A 17717-nucleotide genomic window follows, 5' to 3' on the forward strand; every position below is an offset into this window, starting at 1 on the left:
CGGATTGGATGTTTTGTTGAGATTCGGGGGAATTATACTCGGTTGCGACGAATCAGAGGATTGTGGATGAGACGTCAGGATAGATCCTTGGGTATCAAGTTATGAGTAGACCCGAGTTATGTCCATAGAGGTATTCCAACCTAGGGTATTCCATCCTGAGGATGACGAACCCTATGATTGATTGGATTTGATATGTTTGGTATTCCAACCCGAGGGTTGATTGGGCCAAATATGTGTGGGGATACGAGGGTATTCCATCCTAGGGATGACTGGACCCGTCGTAGGCATGTCTGGTATTCCAGCCCGAGGCTGATTGGGCCAGGCATGAGTGTTCGTGTTTATTAGTGGATTGATTTTTTTTGTATGATATTTTGGGAGCTAAAGGACGCATTATCCTGTCAGCACAAAGGGTTCGCTTCAGGAAGAGGGAAAGTTGGGTTTTCGATACTTTGGATCATCAGGATTATGTCTGGTTGGCCGGTAGTGGTAGGTATGTTTTTGGTGGTAATCGCTTGTGGGGCTGTATTCGGTGGATATGGTGGACGACAAGGAGCGACATGGTAGATTATCGTCGGTATTATGTGGACATCTTATCCGGATGGTCTATTAGGTGGCATGTTGTGCTTGATCGGGCTGAGGCGGTCCTGCTCTAGGCAATAGGCCAAGATACCCGGTGCGGGCCGACAGTAAGTCGTAGGCTCAGGGGTTCAGCAGAATATTATCCATGGTTCTATTTTTGGGTAGGAACCTCAGGATCACAGGGTTGAATAATCGGTTAGTAGTGTTGAGAAGAAAACTAACGATGGTTAGTATGAGTGGTCTGTCAGGGAGCCAACCCGAATTCAGGTTTCCAGATTCCAGGTTTAGGTAGAGTAAGGTTGTGTGTTGCATGGGTTTATGGATTCGTCTTCTCTGGAACAAAAAGATTCCCATTGGATTTAGTTTCCTTCGGAAGTCGTCGGCTATCATGGGTATGAGGTGCCCCTCGGGATGTCAGGTTGTCGGGGACGGTAAGGAATGATTTCGAGGACGAAATCGAATTTAAGTGGGGGAGAGGTGTAACATCCCATTTTTCCAGTAGTTTCAAATTCATCCCTCGGATTTTAATTAGGTCATTTTGGCCCTTGATTTAGAAGGAAGTGGCAAAAGGAGGCCCTAGTGGCAAAATGGTAAGTTTGGAAACTTAAGTAGTACGTCGGGCGTACATGTGGTACGCTAAGCGTACTAGGGCACGCCCTAGTACGCTGGGTGTATGCATGTGTATGCTGGGCATACGTGTGCCAGGATGAAACCCTAACTTTTAGGGTTTATAGAGTATTTAAGCACCTTATGGACCATTCCCTCCCATCTCTTTCAGCCTCCACACCTCCCCCAGCCGCCTTGAGAGAACCCTAGCCTCCTAGTGATCCTTCTTGAGCTTATAAGTGTGTTTTTGGTGCTTTCAAGAAGGAGCTTTTGCATCAAGGAGCCAAGGAGGGGAGATTGGCTTGTAGATCTTGGTTCATCATCTGTTTTGGGAGCTCCAGAAGGTAAAAAGCTTGGAACTTAATACTTGTATGAGATAGATCTAGTCATTTTAGCTTTATGGAAGCATTCTTCTCCCAAAAGTCCCAAAATGGTTCATGTTATGATTTGGACGAAATGAGTTGTCCTTTCAGACCTTAGAAGAGGTCCTAAGTGATAAAAATGGTGTCCCAATAGCTAGATTTGTCTCATGCATGAAGTAGGAAGGTCTTAATGGGTTAAGACCATGTGTTAAGAACTTTATGGACATCCAAAGTGATAAAGTTCGAGAATTTATAGTCCTATGGCACATTTGATCGATGGATCTGGAGTTTGGGCTTGAATGCTTAAGCTATTAAGCACTTATTAGGGTTTTGGTGAAACCCCGCGTACGCCAGCATAAATCCGGTACGCCCAGCGTACTGGGTCAACCACCCCGATGGTGGTCAACATCTGGACGAGTATGCCCCGCGTACCAGAGGAGTACGCCCCGCATACGTCCTCTGTTGGGCCTTTGGCAATTGGGCTTCGGGTTTTGGGTTGTTTTTGGACTAGTTGGATTTGGGCCTTTGCTGGACCTTATGAATATTATGTTTTGGGTCAAGTTTTGATAATGGATCTTGGAATTTGGCCCAATTAGGGAGTTGGGCCCAATTTGGTAAATTGGGCCAATAATGGGCTTTGCATAAGGACTTTCAAGGTTATGAACTTGGCATTAGGCCTTGTCCCAATAAAGAGAATGGACATGATGGATTGTGTGGATCCTTAGTCAAGATTGTTATGTTGTGTAATGACTTGGTATTTATTATGTGATAGTTCGGGATTTCCGGTGAGATAGCGATTCGGGAGTTTGATTCTTCAGTTCAGATCGACATTGCGAGGTGAGTTATCCTCACTGTACTCAAGGGTCTAAGGCACCAAGGCCGACCCTTTGTTTTGTTATTGGGATCATTACTGTTGTGATATGTTAGCTCGGTATCCTGGTACATAGGATGGTTATATGCTAGTATGATATGTTAGCTCGGTATCCTGGTAGATAGGATGGTTATATGCTGGTATGATCTGTTAGATCGGTATCCTGGTAGATACGATGGTTATATGCTAGTATGATCTGTTAGATCGGTACCCTGGTAGATCGGATGTGGTTATGCTTAGTGACCTATAGTTGGTATGACTGTCTGCATGCTAGTTGTTATGCCAGTTAGGTAGATCTGTAGGACTACCTGTAGTCATGGTTCTAAAAAACGCGCCATGGCGCGCCTCAAGGCGTGCCATGGCGCGAGGCGTGGTTTAGCCGTTACGAAAACGTCCAAGGCGGGTTTGTTAAGCGTGGCGCCCAAATAATGTGGCAAGGCGCGCCTTATCGCGATATGGCGCGAGTTTTTTTCAAGGCGCGAATATTTTTTGGTTTTTTTTTTGATTTTTTTTATCGGGCCTAAAATACTTGAGTTTTTGTTAACTTTTTATATTAAATACTAATATAACTCTTCTAAAAACTTGATATACTTGATAAAAATCAATAATTATATGATTTATCTCTTTTAATATATATAAAATAGTCACGACCTTGAAAAACTCCATGGCTCGCCAAGGCTTGTCATGGCTTAACTTTTACCTGGCCGCCAAGCCACGCCTCACGTTATTTAGAACCTTGCCTGTAGTATGATGTGGTTATCTGTATGCGCATTAGTTGTGTTGTATATCGACATATTATGTGGGATGGGTTGAGGTGAAACTGCTCCGTGCGGTAACCAACAAACACGGGAGCATTCCAGATAAGAGCTAAGGGAGACTCGTACTGTGGGCTCGATGGCAATCCAGATGTGAGATGTGGGCCCGGAAGGCAATCCAGACTCACACTGTGGGCCCAGGGGTAATCCAGTCTGTAAAGATGTAGACCTGGTACATGTTGATTATTTGTATATGTGTTACGATATGTTGGCATTCCAACTCGATGGTTGAGGGCCTGGGGTATTCCATCCCGATGGATGATTGGACCCATAGTATGCTGTTTGTTATTGTATGTTTACTTTTGTGTGTATGGGTATTTTGGGGTAACTCACTAAGCTTTCGGGCTTACAGTTTCAATTTATTGTTTCAAATTCAGCGGATGACCGCGGGAAGGCGAAGGCGTGACCGTACACTTCCTCGATTGATGAATACGATTTCTGGGAACTCTGATGTTTAAACTATTTTGAAAACAAATTGTAATAACTGAGTGGTTTTAAATGATTTAAAAAGTTTTAAATTTGCTCGAATTTTATGGGTGTTACACGGTTCCTGGGCCGGGTCCGGTTCGGGCCGGTTCCAGCCGGGTCAGTTCCTTTGCTCATCCATATTCAAGGATGCTTAAAAATGGATTAGGGTTAGCTATTGTCAAAGATGGAGGTGGAGGCTGAAGAATGAAGAGACATTAATGGGTTAAGGATGTTTAAATAGGATCCAAACCCTAAAAACTAGGGTTTGAGTCTATGCCACGTACGCCCAACATATGTGATCGAGTTCCGAATTTCATTTAAATGCCACATGGGACCAACTTTGCAAATAATTCTCTTGATAAGGGGTCAAAATGTTAATACTTGGGATTTGAGGTGTTACACTTGTAGTGACACTATGTACTAAACCAAATGACTAGCATATATCACCAAAATATAGGTGAAAGTCATTTCATTGTTGCAAGGAACATTATTAAATACTTATGAAGAACTAAATATTTGTTATTAGTTTATAGAGATTTTGATAAGAAGCTAAGCTAATAGTGTTACATCGATGTGAACTTCCCAACATATCAACGTGATTCTTGATCCAGTTAGGATATGTATTCATCATGAATGTAAGAGTGGTGGATTGGTATAGATCTAAGCATAACATGGTTGCATAGTCTCACTAGAGTCCTGCATTAGAGATAACTCAAGAAGCATTCTGGATCAAGAAGTTTATTGCTAAACTAAGGGAGTGACTAAGAGGGTTGTCACAATCTATGGAAACTTCAATATGTTCTTGGTGTTGTCGACATAAATTATGTCATTATTCTTAAAGTTTATACAAATAATAACCCGACAAATATATTTATGTCACACCCCGACCGACGGCGGAAACGTTGGGTTGCGATGTGACAATTAGATCACAGTAAACCACAAATATTGAATATTTAACATACTTAAATCAATATATTATAGACTTTTAAGTTTGGAAACGAAATTATGTAACGCCTGCAGATCCGGACTAGTCAATTTAGAGACGATGAACATCAAAAATGAGTTTTTGATTGAAGATTATTTAGAAGGATTAATCTTAACCAAGTTGTAGTATATGTTACAAGGGTTCTGTACATATAAAGAATGTCGAAATCCGAGTTATAACGAAGAAGTTATGGCCCGTCGAAGTTTTACGGCAAAACCGGCACGGTACTAGGAGACGTAAATAGTGAATTTACGGTAGAAGACTTTTTAGCCTTAGTGATCTAAATGATTTTTAGTATACGTTAAACCGAGAACATACAAAAAAAAGAACGCCCAAATCTGACTTTGTATGAGGAAGTTATGAATTTTATAAGATTTGGCATAGCAGTGCACGACCCGAAACTCGAATTTTAGTTCGAGCGGTTTTTGACCTACGCGACCTAAATGAGAGTTGAAGATCTCATTAATAGGAACTCAACGGTAAAAAGACAGATGAAAACGGAGTCCGTATGTAGAAGTTATGAATTTTACGCGGACATTTAACAGTATAATCTTCTCCTACTATTAAATTTAAGATCGGTCGAAAATTAGCCGACAGAGTCTAAATGAAAGTTTTAGATCTTGTTTTTACATACGCGTGGATATAAATAATGTCGAGAGTAGAGCTCGTATGTTAAAGATATGGACGAAACTTGGTCCCTACTCTTCGAGCGCGATAAATTTGATACAGTTTTGTAAATCTGAGATAGAATGAGAATTAGCTGACGACGTCTAAATGAAAGTGGTAGTACTCGTAAATACAAATGCGTGGATATAAAGAACGTCAAAAATGGAGTTCGTATGAACGAGTTACAAATTATAATAGCATATTTACGTATTAAAATAAAGTATAAATCATATATACGTACACATATATATACAAATGTATATATCATTAGAAAGGTATCGACGATGCGGTTATTATAAGACTAGTGTTGAGTACTTTCGACATTAGTTTAGTACAAATATTTTTAAATCTATTTAAAATAATATTATGAAGGGATGTTTAGTCGTTTATATAACTATAAGGTCATTAAGTAATTATGGATGGTAGTTTTTGTAAATTCAATTACTATAAATAAGAGGCTTGGGCTCTCATATTTCTTGCGTCATTCTCTTGATTCAAGAGTCTTTCTCTTCTTATCCCCTGAGCATTTCGGTCCCTCGTGATTCGACTTCTCTTTCTGTAGTTTTAGTATAGTAAGGTGAGCGCTGAAGCGCTGCACGAATCTTTCTTAGAAAGATTCAGCGACGAAGTTCTGCCCCTATAGAGCCCGACTCCTAGCTAAAACCCCTTATAAGTAAGTTATGCTTACCTATTTTAATATAGCTTATATTTAAAATTAGTATTGTTATTATGAACTTATAATAAATATTTGAGCTATTATTATGACTTATATAAGTGTCGTTATAATATCTTTTTAACTACTCGCGGTACGGGGAATCTGGTTTAAAGGGCCGCATAGGGTTGTTGGATTTCAGAAGTGCTATATGCCAAAATGGTCCTGCCCTCCGGTGTTTTATGTCTGGCCCCTGTCTGTACATAGTGGTTGGAAAATATTGTTTAAACGCTTATATAATAATAACAACAATAATAATAATAATAATAATAATAATAATAATAATAATAATAATAATAAGACTAATAATTAGTCACGGTAAATATTAGACTAAAATCTAGTGGTAATAATACTAGGTTTCGTCGAAGGAAATTATTTTAAAGTAAACGAAGCGCTGTCCAAGTACCGAGTCACCACATTATCAAGTGAGTGCATAGTTACTTTCATCTTACACATAGATATGAAGTATTTTATATAAACTACGTGCTATGTGTGCATATTACCTGTATACTTGCTATCTATGCTGGATGAACGATTTTATACAAGTTTTATATGATTTAAACTGTATATGTATTTATATCTACATAATCTGTTGGGTAAAACATGGGTAGATGAAATATGAGTTGGACGATAAGTTGGGAGGTAATATAGACCATGAGGTAAGGGTGAGAGGTGGGCGATGTGAGAAGCCTTTTTCCAAATGCTGACCCCATCATCTAGCAGAGTATGGATGACAACCACGGACTATTCTAGACAGTCCGGTGGAACACTAGCAGACTCGCAACCTGTAGGTGTTGTTAACGATGTGTTCACCGGTGTACTCTAAAAACCCATTGACCTATATTGCGAGTGGACTCTCGAAAATGATACTGTCAATAAACGAGATAACCCTGGCAGATGCGCCTAAAGAACTATACCGGCAGATGCGCCCCATAAAGAATGTCATAATTCTGGCAGATGCGCCTAAGTGATAATATTAGCAGTTGTGCTTGACAGATGTGTCATTAGCAACGATGGATTTCGTGCCTATTCCTTAGGATAATCCTTAGGAATGAATGAACGAGAAATAGCTGATTCTTAGGGTAGATCCTTAATAGTAAATAAGATAATGGGGATGGGTAATTGGGTTGATTGATTGTTTGATGATTAAACATAATAATTATATTATTGTGGGTTGAAAACCCTATGTACTCACCAGGTTTCCCAACCTGACCCACTCAGTTTATTTATAGCACAAGTGTTGATATGAAGTCACATTACACTGAGAGATTAAGGAGATATAAATCACTAGTGATAATGAATGTAAGTTCTGTTTATGCTTATGTTTTTGTATTGACGATGACATCCCAAATGTTTTAAAATGAATAAAAATATTTTTCTTCGGAAATGCCTTGATAACGCATTTATCATGTTTTACTGGGAACAAATTCCGCAACATTTTTATTAAAAGAGGTACTCTGATTTTTATAAAGCATAAACAAAATCGGTCTTTTCTGGCCGTGAAAATGGGGATGTCACAGTTGGTATCAGAGCATTAGTTTAAGCGAACTAGGAATAAGGATTTATTTCTAGACTTAAACTTAGAATGCTAAGCGATGATCGTGATGAGTGTGTCTAATATATTTTAGGAAGTACACCTAAATAGACACGGTCACTAGCTCATTTAGGGAAAATGTCTAAATTGCTTTTATGTGCTAAATGATTTGTGATGCTTTATGATGCTATCGTTTGATCGGATCTATGGTCTGTTGCCGACCGGATCTGGAAACTTTGTGTGTTCATATTTCTAAACGTTTAATTATGATATTAGAACTGACATGTAATTTTTCAAAGTAATAAGGAGGAATACGCGTCTAAAACTTCCTCTATCTTTATTCTCGTCTCGATACACCGAACGCCTGCCTTGGTGTATAGAATGTCATGATAAGGACTCATAGCAGACTGAGCAAATGGAGAAAATGAGAAGGCTTACGATAGTGAATGATACCTATCGGAAGATATCGTAAGAGTGATATTTTTGCCTTTAGAATGCATCTAATAAATAATATGTCTAGTACGGGAGAAGTACACTTTCGATTAGCAGAAAGAAAGATTTTTGGTATAATCCATGAAGTTATCCCATCGTATGACATTTCCACCACCAACCGAGTTGAAGCAGAATTAATGATTGAAGATACGCGTGGAAGAGGTCCTAGTAGAGTCTAGGGAAAATTCTATGATTGTTTGGACACATTTGTATGTGTTAAAATTGATTTTGTGATAATGACTTGGAGAACTGCGAGACAATACTTGGGACGAGTATGAGTAGGTATGAATGGTAGTAGAGGCCTATACTACCGGAAGCACATGACTCACGCTTGGATCGGGGAAAGTCACAAGGTTACCAAGGAGCTAGTAATTGATTTCGTTTTATTCAAGTATGTCGTTACCATCGGTTCGGTAATGACTAAGAAGATGGTTGTTATTTCGACCCTAGTGGTCATATCAAATTGAGTCCGACTACGCTGAGTATGTTATGTGGTTCAGAGAATCAAGTTCGATGTAGCATCTGACTTAAGACGGAAGATTGAAATAAAAAGCGATCAATAGAGGTATCGCGAAAAGTTGCTTGTAGCTAGAAATGCTACCTTTTAAGATGAGATTAGAACATGAACGAAAGTATAGTCTGTTCTGGAAGACTCTAAGAGACCTGAGTCTAAGCGCTGCAACATACGATGATAGGTCATTAGAATATGACACATCGTTCCATTGTAGTAAAAAAAACTTATCTTAAGTTCGTATCCAGTGAGGATCGAGATTGGGACTTGAAGGTCATAATTTGGAGTCTAACGTGAGATAGGGAGCAAATGCAAGATCGAGCACCGCCTGCAGTCGAGAAGTCCAAGATTTAGATACTCATTCGAAGGAACATGGAAGTTACGATTATTACCTAGGATAAAGAGATAACGTACGGATTCATTATACAGCCCTGTTTTGTTATTGATTCCGGGACGTAATCATCCTAAGGGGGAGATAATTGTAACGTCCGCAGATCCGGGCTAGTCAATTTAGAGACGATGAGCATCAAAAATCAGTTTTTGATAAAGATTATTTAGAAGGATTAATATTAACCAAGTTGTAGTATATATTACAAGGGTTCCGTACATATAAAGAATGCCGAAATCCGAGTTATAACGAAGAAGTTATGGCCCGTCGCAGTTTTACGGCAAAACCGGCACGGCACCAGGAGACGTAAATAGTGAATTTACGGTAGAAGACTTTTTAGCCTTAGTGATCTAAATGAAATTTTTAGTATGCGTTAAACCGAGAACATACAAAAAAAGAACGCTCAAATCTGACTTCGTATGAGGAAGTTATGAGTTTTATAAGATTTGGCATAGCAGTGCACGGCCCGAAACTCGAATTTTAGTTCAAGCGGTTTTTGGCCTACGCGACCTAAATGGGAGCTGAAGATCTCATTAATAGTAACTCAACGGTAAAAAGAAAGATGGAAACGGAGTCCGTATGTAGAAGTTATGAATTTTACGCAGACATTTAACAATATAATTTCCTCCTACTGTTAAATCTAAGATCGGTCGAGAATTAGCCGACAGAGTCTAAATGAAAGTTTTAGATCTTGTTTTTACCTATGTGTGGATATAAAGAATGTCGAGAGTATAGCTCGTATGTTAAAGATATGGACGAAACTTGGTCCCTACTCTTCGAGCGCGATAAATTTGATACAGTTTTGTAAATCTGAGATAGAATGAGAATTAGCTGACGACGTCTAAATGAAAGTTGTAGTACTCGTAAATACCAATGCGTGGATATAAAGAACGTCAAAAATGGAGTTCGTATGAACGAGTTACAAATTATAATAGCATATTTACGTATTAAAATAAAGTATAAATCATATATACGTACACACACACACACACACACACACATATATATATATATATATATATATATATATATATATATATATATATATATATATATATATATATATATATCATCAGAAATGTATCGACGATGCGGTTATTATAAGACTAGTATTGAGTACTTTCGACATTAGTTTAGTACAAATATCGTTAAATCTATTTAAAATAATATTATGAATGGGTGTTTAGTCGTTTATATAACTATAAGGTCATTAAGTAATTATGGATGGTAGTTTTTGTAAATTCAATTACTATAAATAAGAGGCTTGGGCTCTCATATTTCTTGCACCATTCTCTTGATTCAAGAGTCTTTCTCTTCTTATCCCCCGAGCATTTCGGTCCCTCGTGATTCGACTTCTCTTTCTGTAGTTTTAGTATAGTAAGGTGAGCGCTGAAGCGCTGCACGAATCTTTCTTAGAAAGATTCAGCGACGAAGTTCTGCCCCTGTAAAGCCCGACTCCTAGCTAAAACCCCCTTGTAAGTAAGTTATGCTTACCTATTTTAATATAACTTATATTTAAAATTAGTATTGTTATTATGAACTTATAATAAATATTTGAGCTATTATTATGACTTATATAAGTGTCGTTATAATATCTTTTTAACTACTCGCGGTACGGGGAATCTGGTTTAAAGGGCCGCATAGGGTTGTTGGATTTCAGAAGTGCTATATGCCAAAATGGTCCTGCCCTCCGGTGTTTTATGTCTGGCCCCTGTTTGTACATAGTGGTTGGAAAGTATTGTTTAAACGCTTATATAATAATAATAATAATAATAATAATAATAATAATAATAATAATAATAATAATAAGACTAATAATTAGTCACGGTAAATATTAGACTAAAATCTAGTGGTAATAATACTAGGTTTCGTCGAAGGAAATTATTTTAAAGTAAACGAAGCGCTGTCCAAGTACCGAGTCACCACATTATCAAGTGAGTGCATAGTTACTTTTATCTTACACATAGATATGAAATATTTTATATAAACTACGTGTTGTTATGTGTGCATATTACCTGTATATTTGCTATCTATGCTGGATGAACGATTTTATACATTTATATGATTTAAACTGTATATGTATTTATATCTACATAATATGTTGGGTAAAACATGGGTAGATGAAATATGAGTTTGACGATAAGTTGAGAGGTAATATAGACCATGAGGTAAGGGTGAGAGGTAGACGATGTGAGAAGCCTTTTTCCAAATGTTGGCCCCGTCATCTAGCAGAGTATGGATGACAACCACAGACTATTCTAGATAGTCCAGTGGAACACTAGCAGGCTCGCAACCTGTAGGTGTTGTTAACGATGTGTTCACCGGTGTACTTTAAAAACCCATTGACCTGTATTGCGAGTGGACTCTCGAAAATGATACTGTCAATAAACGAGATAACCCTGGCAGATGCACCTAAAGGACTATACCGGCAGATGCGCCCCATAAAGAATGTCACAATTCTGGCAGATGTGCCTAAGTGATAATATTAGCAGTTGTGCTTGACAGATGTGTCATTAGCAACGATGGATTTCGTGCCTATTCCTTAGGATAATCCTTAGGAATGAATGAACGAGAAATAGCTGATTCTTAGGGTAGATCCTTAATAGTAAATAAGATAATGGGGATGGGTAATTGGGTTGATTGATTGTTTGATGATTAAACATAATAATTATATTATTGTGGGTTGAAAACCCTATGTACTCACCAGGTTTCCCAACCTGACCCACTCAGTTTATTTATATCACAGGTGTTGATATGAAGTCACATTACACTGAAAGATTAAGGAGATATAAATCACTAGTGATAATGAATGTAAGTTCTGTTTATGCTTATGTTTCTGTATTGATGATGACATCCCAAATGTTTTAAAATGAATAAAAATACTTTTCTTCGGAAATGTCTTGATAACGTATTTATCATGTTTTACTGGGAATAAATTTCGCAACATTTTTATTAAAAGAGGTATTCTGATTTTTATAAAGCATAAACAAACTCGGTCTTTTCTGACCGTGAAAATGTGGATGTCACAAATTACATCATCATAATTCAAACACACAATGATTATATAAAACATGTCAAGTTTATCACAAAAGAGAGGAAATATAATTTCCTTAGAACTGATGTCCTACCACCGACTTCTTAGTTACATGAGAATACATATTTTTAAAAGTACGTCAACAAAAATTGTTGGTGAGTTCTATAGGTTTTTATTCTGTGAGTTTTATAAAAAGAAATTTTTATAAAACGTAAAATACTTGTACGGAAAAGTTTGTGCAAGAACATAACCAAAAATGTTACCGATATGATTTATGAGATACTCATACTTGTAATCCGCTACAAGTATTCATGTTAATTTACTTTTAATGAATAAGTAAACATCAACATATGTTCGTGAAGTGGAATATCAAAAGTTTATTTTATATAAATAAACACTAACAACCGTTTAATATTCTACATGTGAATCTTTATACTACATACAACCTTATCTTATTTTGTATTAGTATTTTTGTATGCGGCATTTTGTGAAACAATAACCGAGCTATATGACTAGAACCCGCCTTAGTGAAGCACAGTGAAAATAAGTTTGCTGCTTGTTGTCCTAACGATGTTTCATCGACATCGTGATAAAAAGCAAGAGAAAAACAAGAAGTTTTCGTCCGTTTTGTCTCGTCAAACGATGGTTGTAGCTAGCAACCACAAACAGGGATGTCAACACGTTTAGATCTAAACACACATTCTTCACCCACAAAGGATTAACGGTTATTAAAATATTGTTTTATTTTATCATCGTGGATTCCACGGGATATTAACCTAGTTAGATAAGATATATGTTACGTTCGGAAAAAAAAAAAAGATAAGATATATGTTAAAACTAATGATGACATCATTAAATATAATCAATGCCATATAGAAATATTTTGCCACATATGATATATTTTAATATTTATTTGTTTTGATAAGAAAACATAAATACACCCGTATTTTTTTTTGTACGAGTAAAAGTAACATATTTTAGCTAGAATATCACCATTATACTTTCATCGAGTCCATTGCCATAAAGGTGCTTAGGTTCATGGGGTTCACGTATTTGGAACCGTTGAATATTTCTTGCACAATGAGACGGCTTGCCCTTTCGGATGGGTGGTAACCGTCCCAGTACACATATGCGTTCCTGTTGGGACACAAGTTGGAAAACGCGGTGCACAAACCCAGCCCATTATACGGTCCTTGTCCACAACATGCTTTGTTGACCACCTCAAATCCTGCACATCAATACAAATCTTTATGTTGTTATATATTTTGGATGTTCGCTTACATAGTTTCATAGTCACTAGTATTTTGTACAATAATTGAATCACATTTAACCTCGTGGTTGGTGGTATCCAGTTAATACATTAAATGTAAGCGGTCCATAGGCCTCTTGTCTGGTTAAATATATGCTTATATAATAATGTTTTATTATTTTTTTTTCTTTTTCTGCAACAATTTGCATTTAAGATAAAATATATGTATATGTTTTATCCTATGACCAAAATATGTTGGATATTTAGGATCGTGTATTTAAACTTTTCTTAATTTGTAACTTCCACCCTATTAATATATCGCACTCTCAACAAAAAAAAAAAAAAAAAAAATTAGGATAGTTCAAAAAATCACTCTCCAATTCAAGAATCACTCTCTCCAATCCAAAAAACAAGATTTAGGATAGTTCAAAAAATCACTCTCCAATTCAAGAATCACTCTCTCCAATCCAAAAAACAAGATTTAGGATAGTTCAAAAAATCTTGCAATTTGCACAAAACAAGATTTATGACTGATCCAAAAAATCACAATCTCCATTCTCCAATTCAAGCAAACTAGAAAATACAGGATGGTTCTATGTTTTTGAGACAGAATTCACAGAAAAATTTTAGGGAAAAATATCATCTTTGAGTGAGAAACCGAAAACCTATAAATATAGGTTTGCTACCGTTGGTTTTAGTGGGAAAAGTGATGCATCAGTTGGTTTTGGCTGGAAAATTTACAAATTGATATACCCGTTAAATTTGGAAGTCATTTGGAGTTGGAGTGTTACCAGGGGTGATACCTCTTAAAACCCCACCATGGGCATTGTCCCCGGACTCCCCTTGAGATTACTAAACTAAAGTGTTCGATAACATTAAAATATAACTTTTTGGAACGATGTAATATAAATGTTTTGGCAACTACTCCTATTTTGAGATAGGAAGGAGTTTTAATAAATATGCAAAAGAATCCATGTATGAGGAAAATGAAATTACCAAAAGTTTTTGGTTTGTTGATGAAATCGAGGTATATATGATGTGCTTCAACAGAGATAAAGATATCCTTGCCCAATTTCTTATTCAGCAAACTGATCATTGCCGTGACCTGCGGGTTAAACAGGTTCGCAGCCTGTTGCAGCTCCTTTGCACATTCTCCTTTCTGGCTTCGCACCGCAATTATGGATGGTGCACAACCCAATGGTCCAGTCGCTGTCACTAGTACCTTTCGAGCTCCCAATTCGTAAAGCCTCTGAGAACATATTTTAATCCAAATTAATATTAATTAATCTCACTTTTTCGTACACTGATTTATAAAATGACATGGATTGGCGGAGAGTATTATATATTACCATTAAAATCTTTTGGTATTCTGTGACAAGTAATCGGACATAATCTGGGAGTTTATATTGAAGCGATCGGAATGAATTTGGCACCAGATAGTAGTTGTTCACAAAATCGTTGCCACCACATGTGATCAAAACGATAGCCTCATTAACAAGCTTTTTGGTTTTCTCTGTACCGATTAAAGCAGCTACTCGTTCTTGGTATCTTTCAAACAAAGCCAATTGGTAAGGCATCCGAATTATGTTCACCTATCAAGAATCTTAAAGTTACTTTACTATTAAACCAATAATGCGACATTGTTAGGACTTAGGCCTACTACAAGTTATATGAATATGATTGAATTACAATTAACCAACTTATTATAGCTAGCTATTTTAAAGATAGTTTTTAAAAGAACATCAAAGGAGAAAAGGGTTTCAGGTGCCCCTATATTTCAAAGTGATCTATAGATTTTGTCCTGAGCCTTTATATTTAGATGCTTTCCATCCTTGACTTTGAAAATAACAATATTAGAAAATCAAGTGAAGCAAAAAGTCAACTTACAAATTGGATTCCTGTATCATTAAGAAGTCCAATCCCTGCAGAAGCAAAGTTGGCACCGTTAAGCAACTTTTTGCCGGTGAGATTTGGATCCAAGTACGGTAATAGCGGATCCACCCCGATATGTTCTCCTGAGAAAATCACACGATATTATAATTAAAACTGGAACTTAATTGATGAAATCGGGAAAACTATAAATTGAAAGTCTGAAAGACAAAATTGAGGGACCACAGGTGGTATTACATTTGAAAAGTGATTATACAAAAATTTATATTTTATAGAATTGTTCATTATAATATTTTAATGTACAAATTATTGTTTATGAAAAAAAAAATGATGTATTCCATTACATTTATTTGTGTATGATTATATGTTCTATTAGAATAATGTAGTTTTCAATCATTTTTATTAAGTTGTAATATTTACCAAAGGGCTTCTAGCCCAGTAAAATCCGATATTGCCCTTCCTCCTTGAAGTCAAGAGTTCAAGTCCCAATATCGATATAAGTGAAATAATTTAGAAGTACTTTAGTATATTTTTCGTTAGTTGTAATATTTTTTCAAAAAAAACTAACAATAATAGTATTGTATTTTTTTAATCATTTTCTTATTTTAATATTATATTTTCAAGAATTTATCCAATTACAACAGTGGAAAATTATTTGTATTTTGATTGTATTGCAATAATTTATATTTCTTGAAAATTACAATGGTAAAATGGAAAAAAATAAATAGAATAATATAATAAATAAATCACCATACTTCTTTCATCTAAAGTATTAAAAGGTCGCAATTTAATTTTTTTTATATATAAATAGTGTTAAAAATGACTCGTAAAAATTCACAAGCTTTTAATAGCAAACAGGAAGTAACATTGGTAACATATAAACAAAGACTAAGTCTAAGTTTCTTTATATGTTGGTTTGCTCGTTCATAAAAATATTCAGAATATAATATAAACATAGATTAAAAACTAAAACAATTTAGAAGCAAATGTTAATTCAAAAAATACTACACATCTACAAAAAGCTTTTGAGATAAAATCAGAAACAAAAAACGAGGAACTAGTTAGAGGTGATCAACCTATAATATCAGGGATGTTTTTGCCATTAGAGAAACGGCCAGTTGGACGATGAGAGGGATAATCAATCCCATAAGGAGGTGAATCAGCCCGTGCAGATGTGATCAAGAAATTGTTGTTTCCATTATCTACCAACGAGTCACCAAATACAAAGAATGCCTTAGGAGCATCAACATCGGTGCTACTTGTGGTTGCAAAAACGACATAAGGGAAGACAAAAACAAGAATGGTAGCAAGTGTTATAAAAGACATCTGTATTATGTATTATCTTTTTGTGTATATCGTAAGTAGTAATACGAAGAGAATGAAGAAACAATAAAGAAGTGAAGGGGTTTATATACGTGAAGGGAAAAGTGTTTGACTTTGGGTAGTTTACTAAAAGTTGACGTGTGGGAAGGACACAAGTCATAAATTACTCCACACAAATAAAAGGGAAAAAAAATCTTTTTGAGTAAATTACAAGTTTGGTCCCTGTGGTTTTATAGTTCTTTTAATCAAGCCCATTTTTTTTTCCAATAGTAACGCTACCCCAAACAGTAGGAATGATTCGTGTAATTTACCCTTGGTAAAATGGTAAAACTTTGTTCCATACCTAGTTTTTACGGTGGCATAAATGCATATTTTGATTGATGTTTTTGGCTAAAATCACACTAGTGTAAAAATTATGAAAAACAAAAACATTCTTACATAAACAATTATTAATATTTTTAATCGATACATTGATTTGTTTGTTGTTGTTTTTTCCTTTTCGTTTTTTGTTTGATGAAGCCGTTCAGATCATACTACTTATATTTTTTACATTAATACATGTTATATGAGTATATTGTTATTTCAATGCCAACATCTCAAATACTTGACATAACAAATATGTTACGTCAAACGTTTTAAGTTAGTGGGTAGTAAAATATAAAATTCCTTCAGACTTGCTTTTGACTTTATGGTTGAGCATCATAGGCTTTTTGGTGGTTGAAGAAAAAACTCAACACATTTTCGTCACACAAATTAAATGTCATTCATTTCATTACTCAAACGGTCAAACCTATACTTTCTAGTGGTTGCAAGTTTTTGAATTGTCATTCGTCACTATGATCATTATGACTTTCAAATTTATTGAAATTTTTTGAACGTCCTTCAAACCTAAGACATTCCAAAATCGTGTCAAGTCTTTCTCGGTTGATATATATCGTCATTTTCACATTGAATATAATTGACATCGATTGGCCAGTTTGCAGTCAAGTTCATGTAAACTATTTTTTTTCTCTCTGGGACCCATTTTGATTTGACATTAAATTAGAAATAATGTTATGGTTACGAATATAATTGTTGGCGGTTATTGGATGAGGTAAAGTAATGACTTAGATAGAATTCAGTAATAGAGTCAAAATGAATGTTGGTCAAAGGTAGTAATTAGTGGATGAAATTATTTGTATAATAAATACGATTATTTTGATTAATAATAAATGATAATGATGGGTCTATAT

General features: G+C 35.8%; 1 protein-coding gene across 1 annotated transcript; it reads right to left on the reverse strand.

The window, feature by feature from the left end:
• Positions 1 to 12896: 12896 nt before the first annotated feature.
• Positions 12897 to 16523, reverse strand: LOC145132207 (GDSL esterase/lipase LTL1-like). Its single transcript, XM_079066920.1, has 5 exons — positions 16239 to 16523; positions 15160 to 15287; positions 14622 to 14864; positions 14269 to 14521; positions 12897 to 13251 (listed from the first exon to the last, which is right to left on the reverse strand). The coding sequence occupies exons 1-5, from the start codon at positions 16486 to 16488 to the stop codon at positions 13019 to 13021; spliced, it is 1107 nt and encodes a 368-aa protein (XP_078923046.1). The 5' UTR covers positions 16489 to 16523; the 3' UTR covers positions 12897 to 13018.
• Positions 16524 to 17717: the final 1194 nt, after the last annotated feature.

This window comes from Lactuca virosa, chromosome 8 (assembly GCF_052849685.1).
Source record: "Lactuca virosa cultivar CGN04683 chromosome 8, Lactuca_virosa_CGN04683_v6, whole genome shotgun sequence".
NCBI classification, from domain to species: Eukaryota; Viridiplantae; Streptophyta; class Magnoliopsida; order Asterales; family Asteraceae; genus Lactuca; species Lactuca virosa.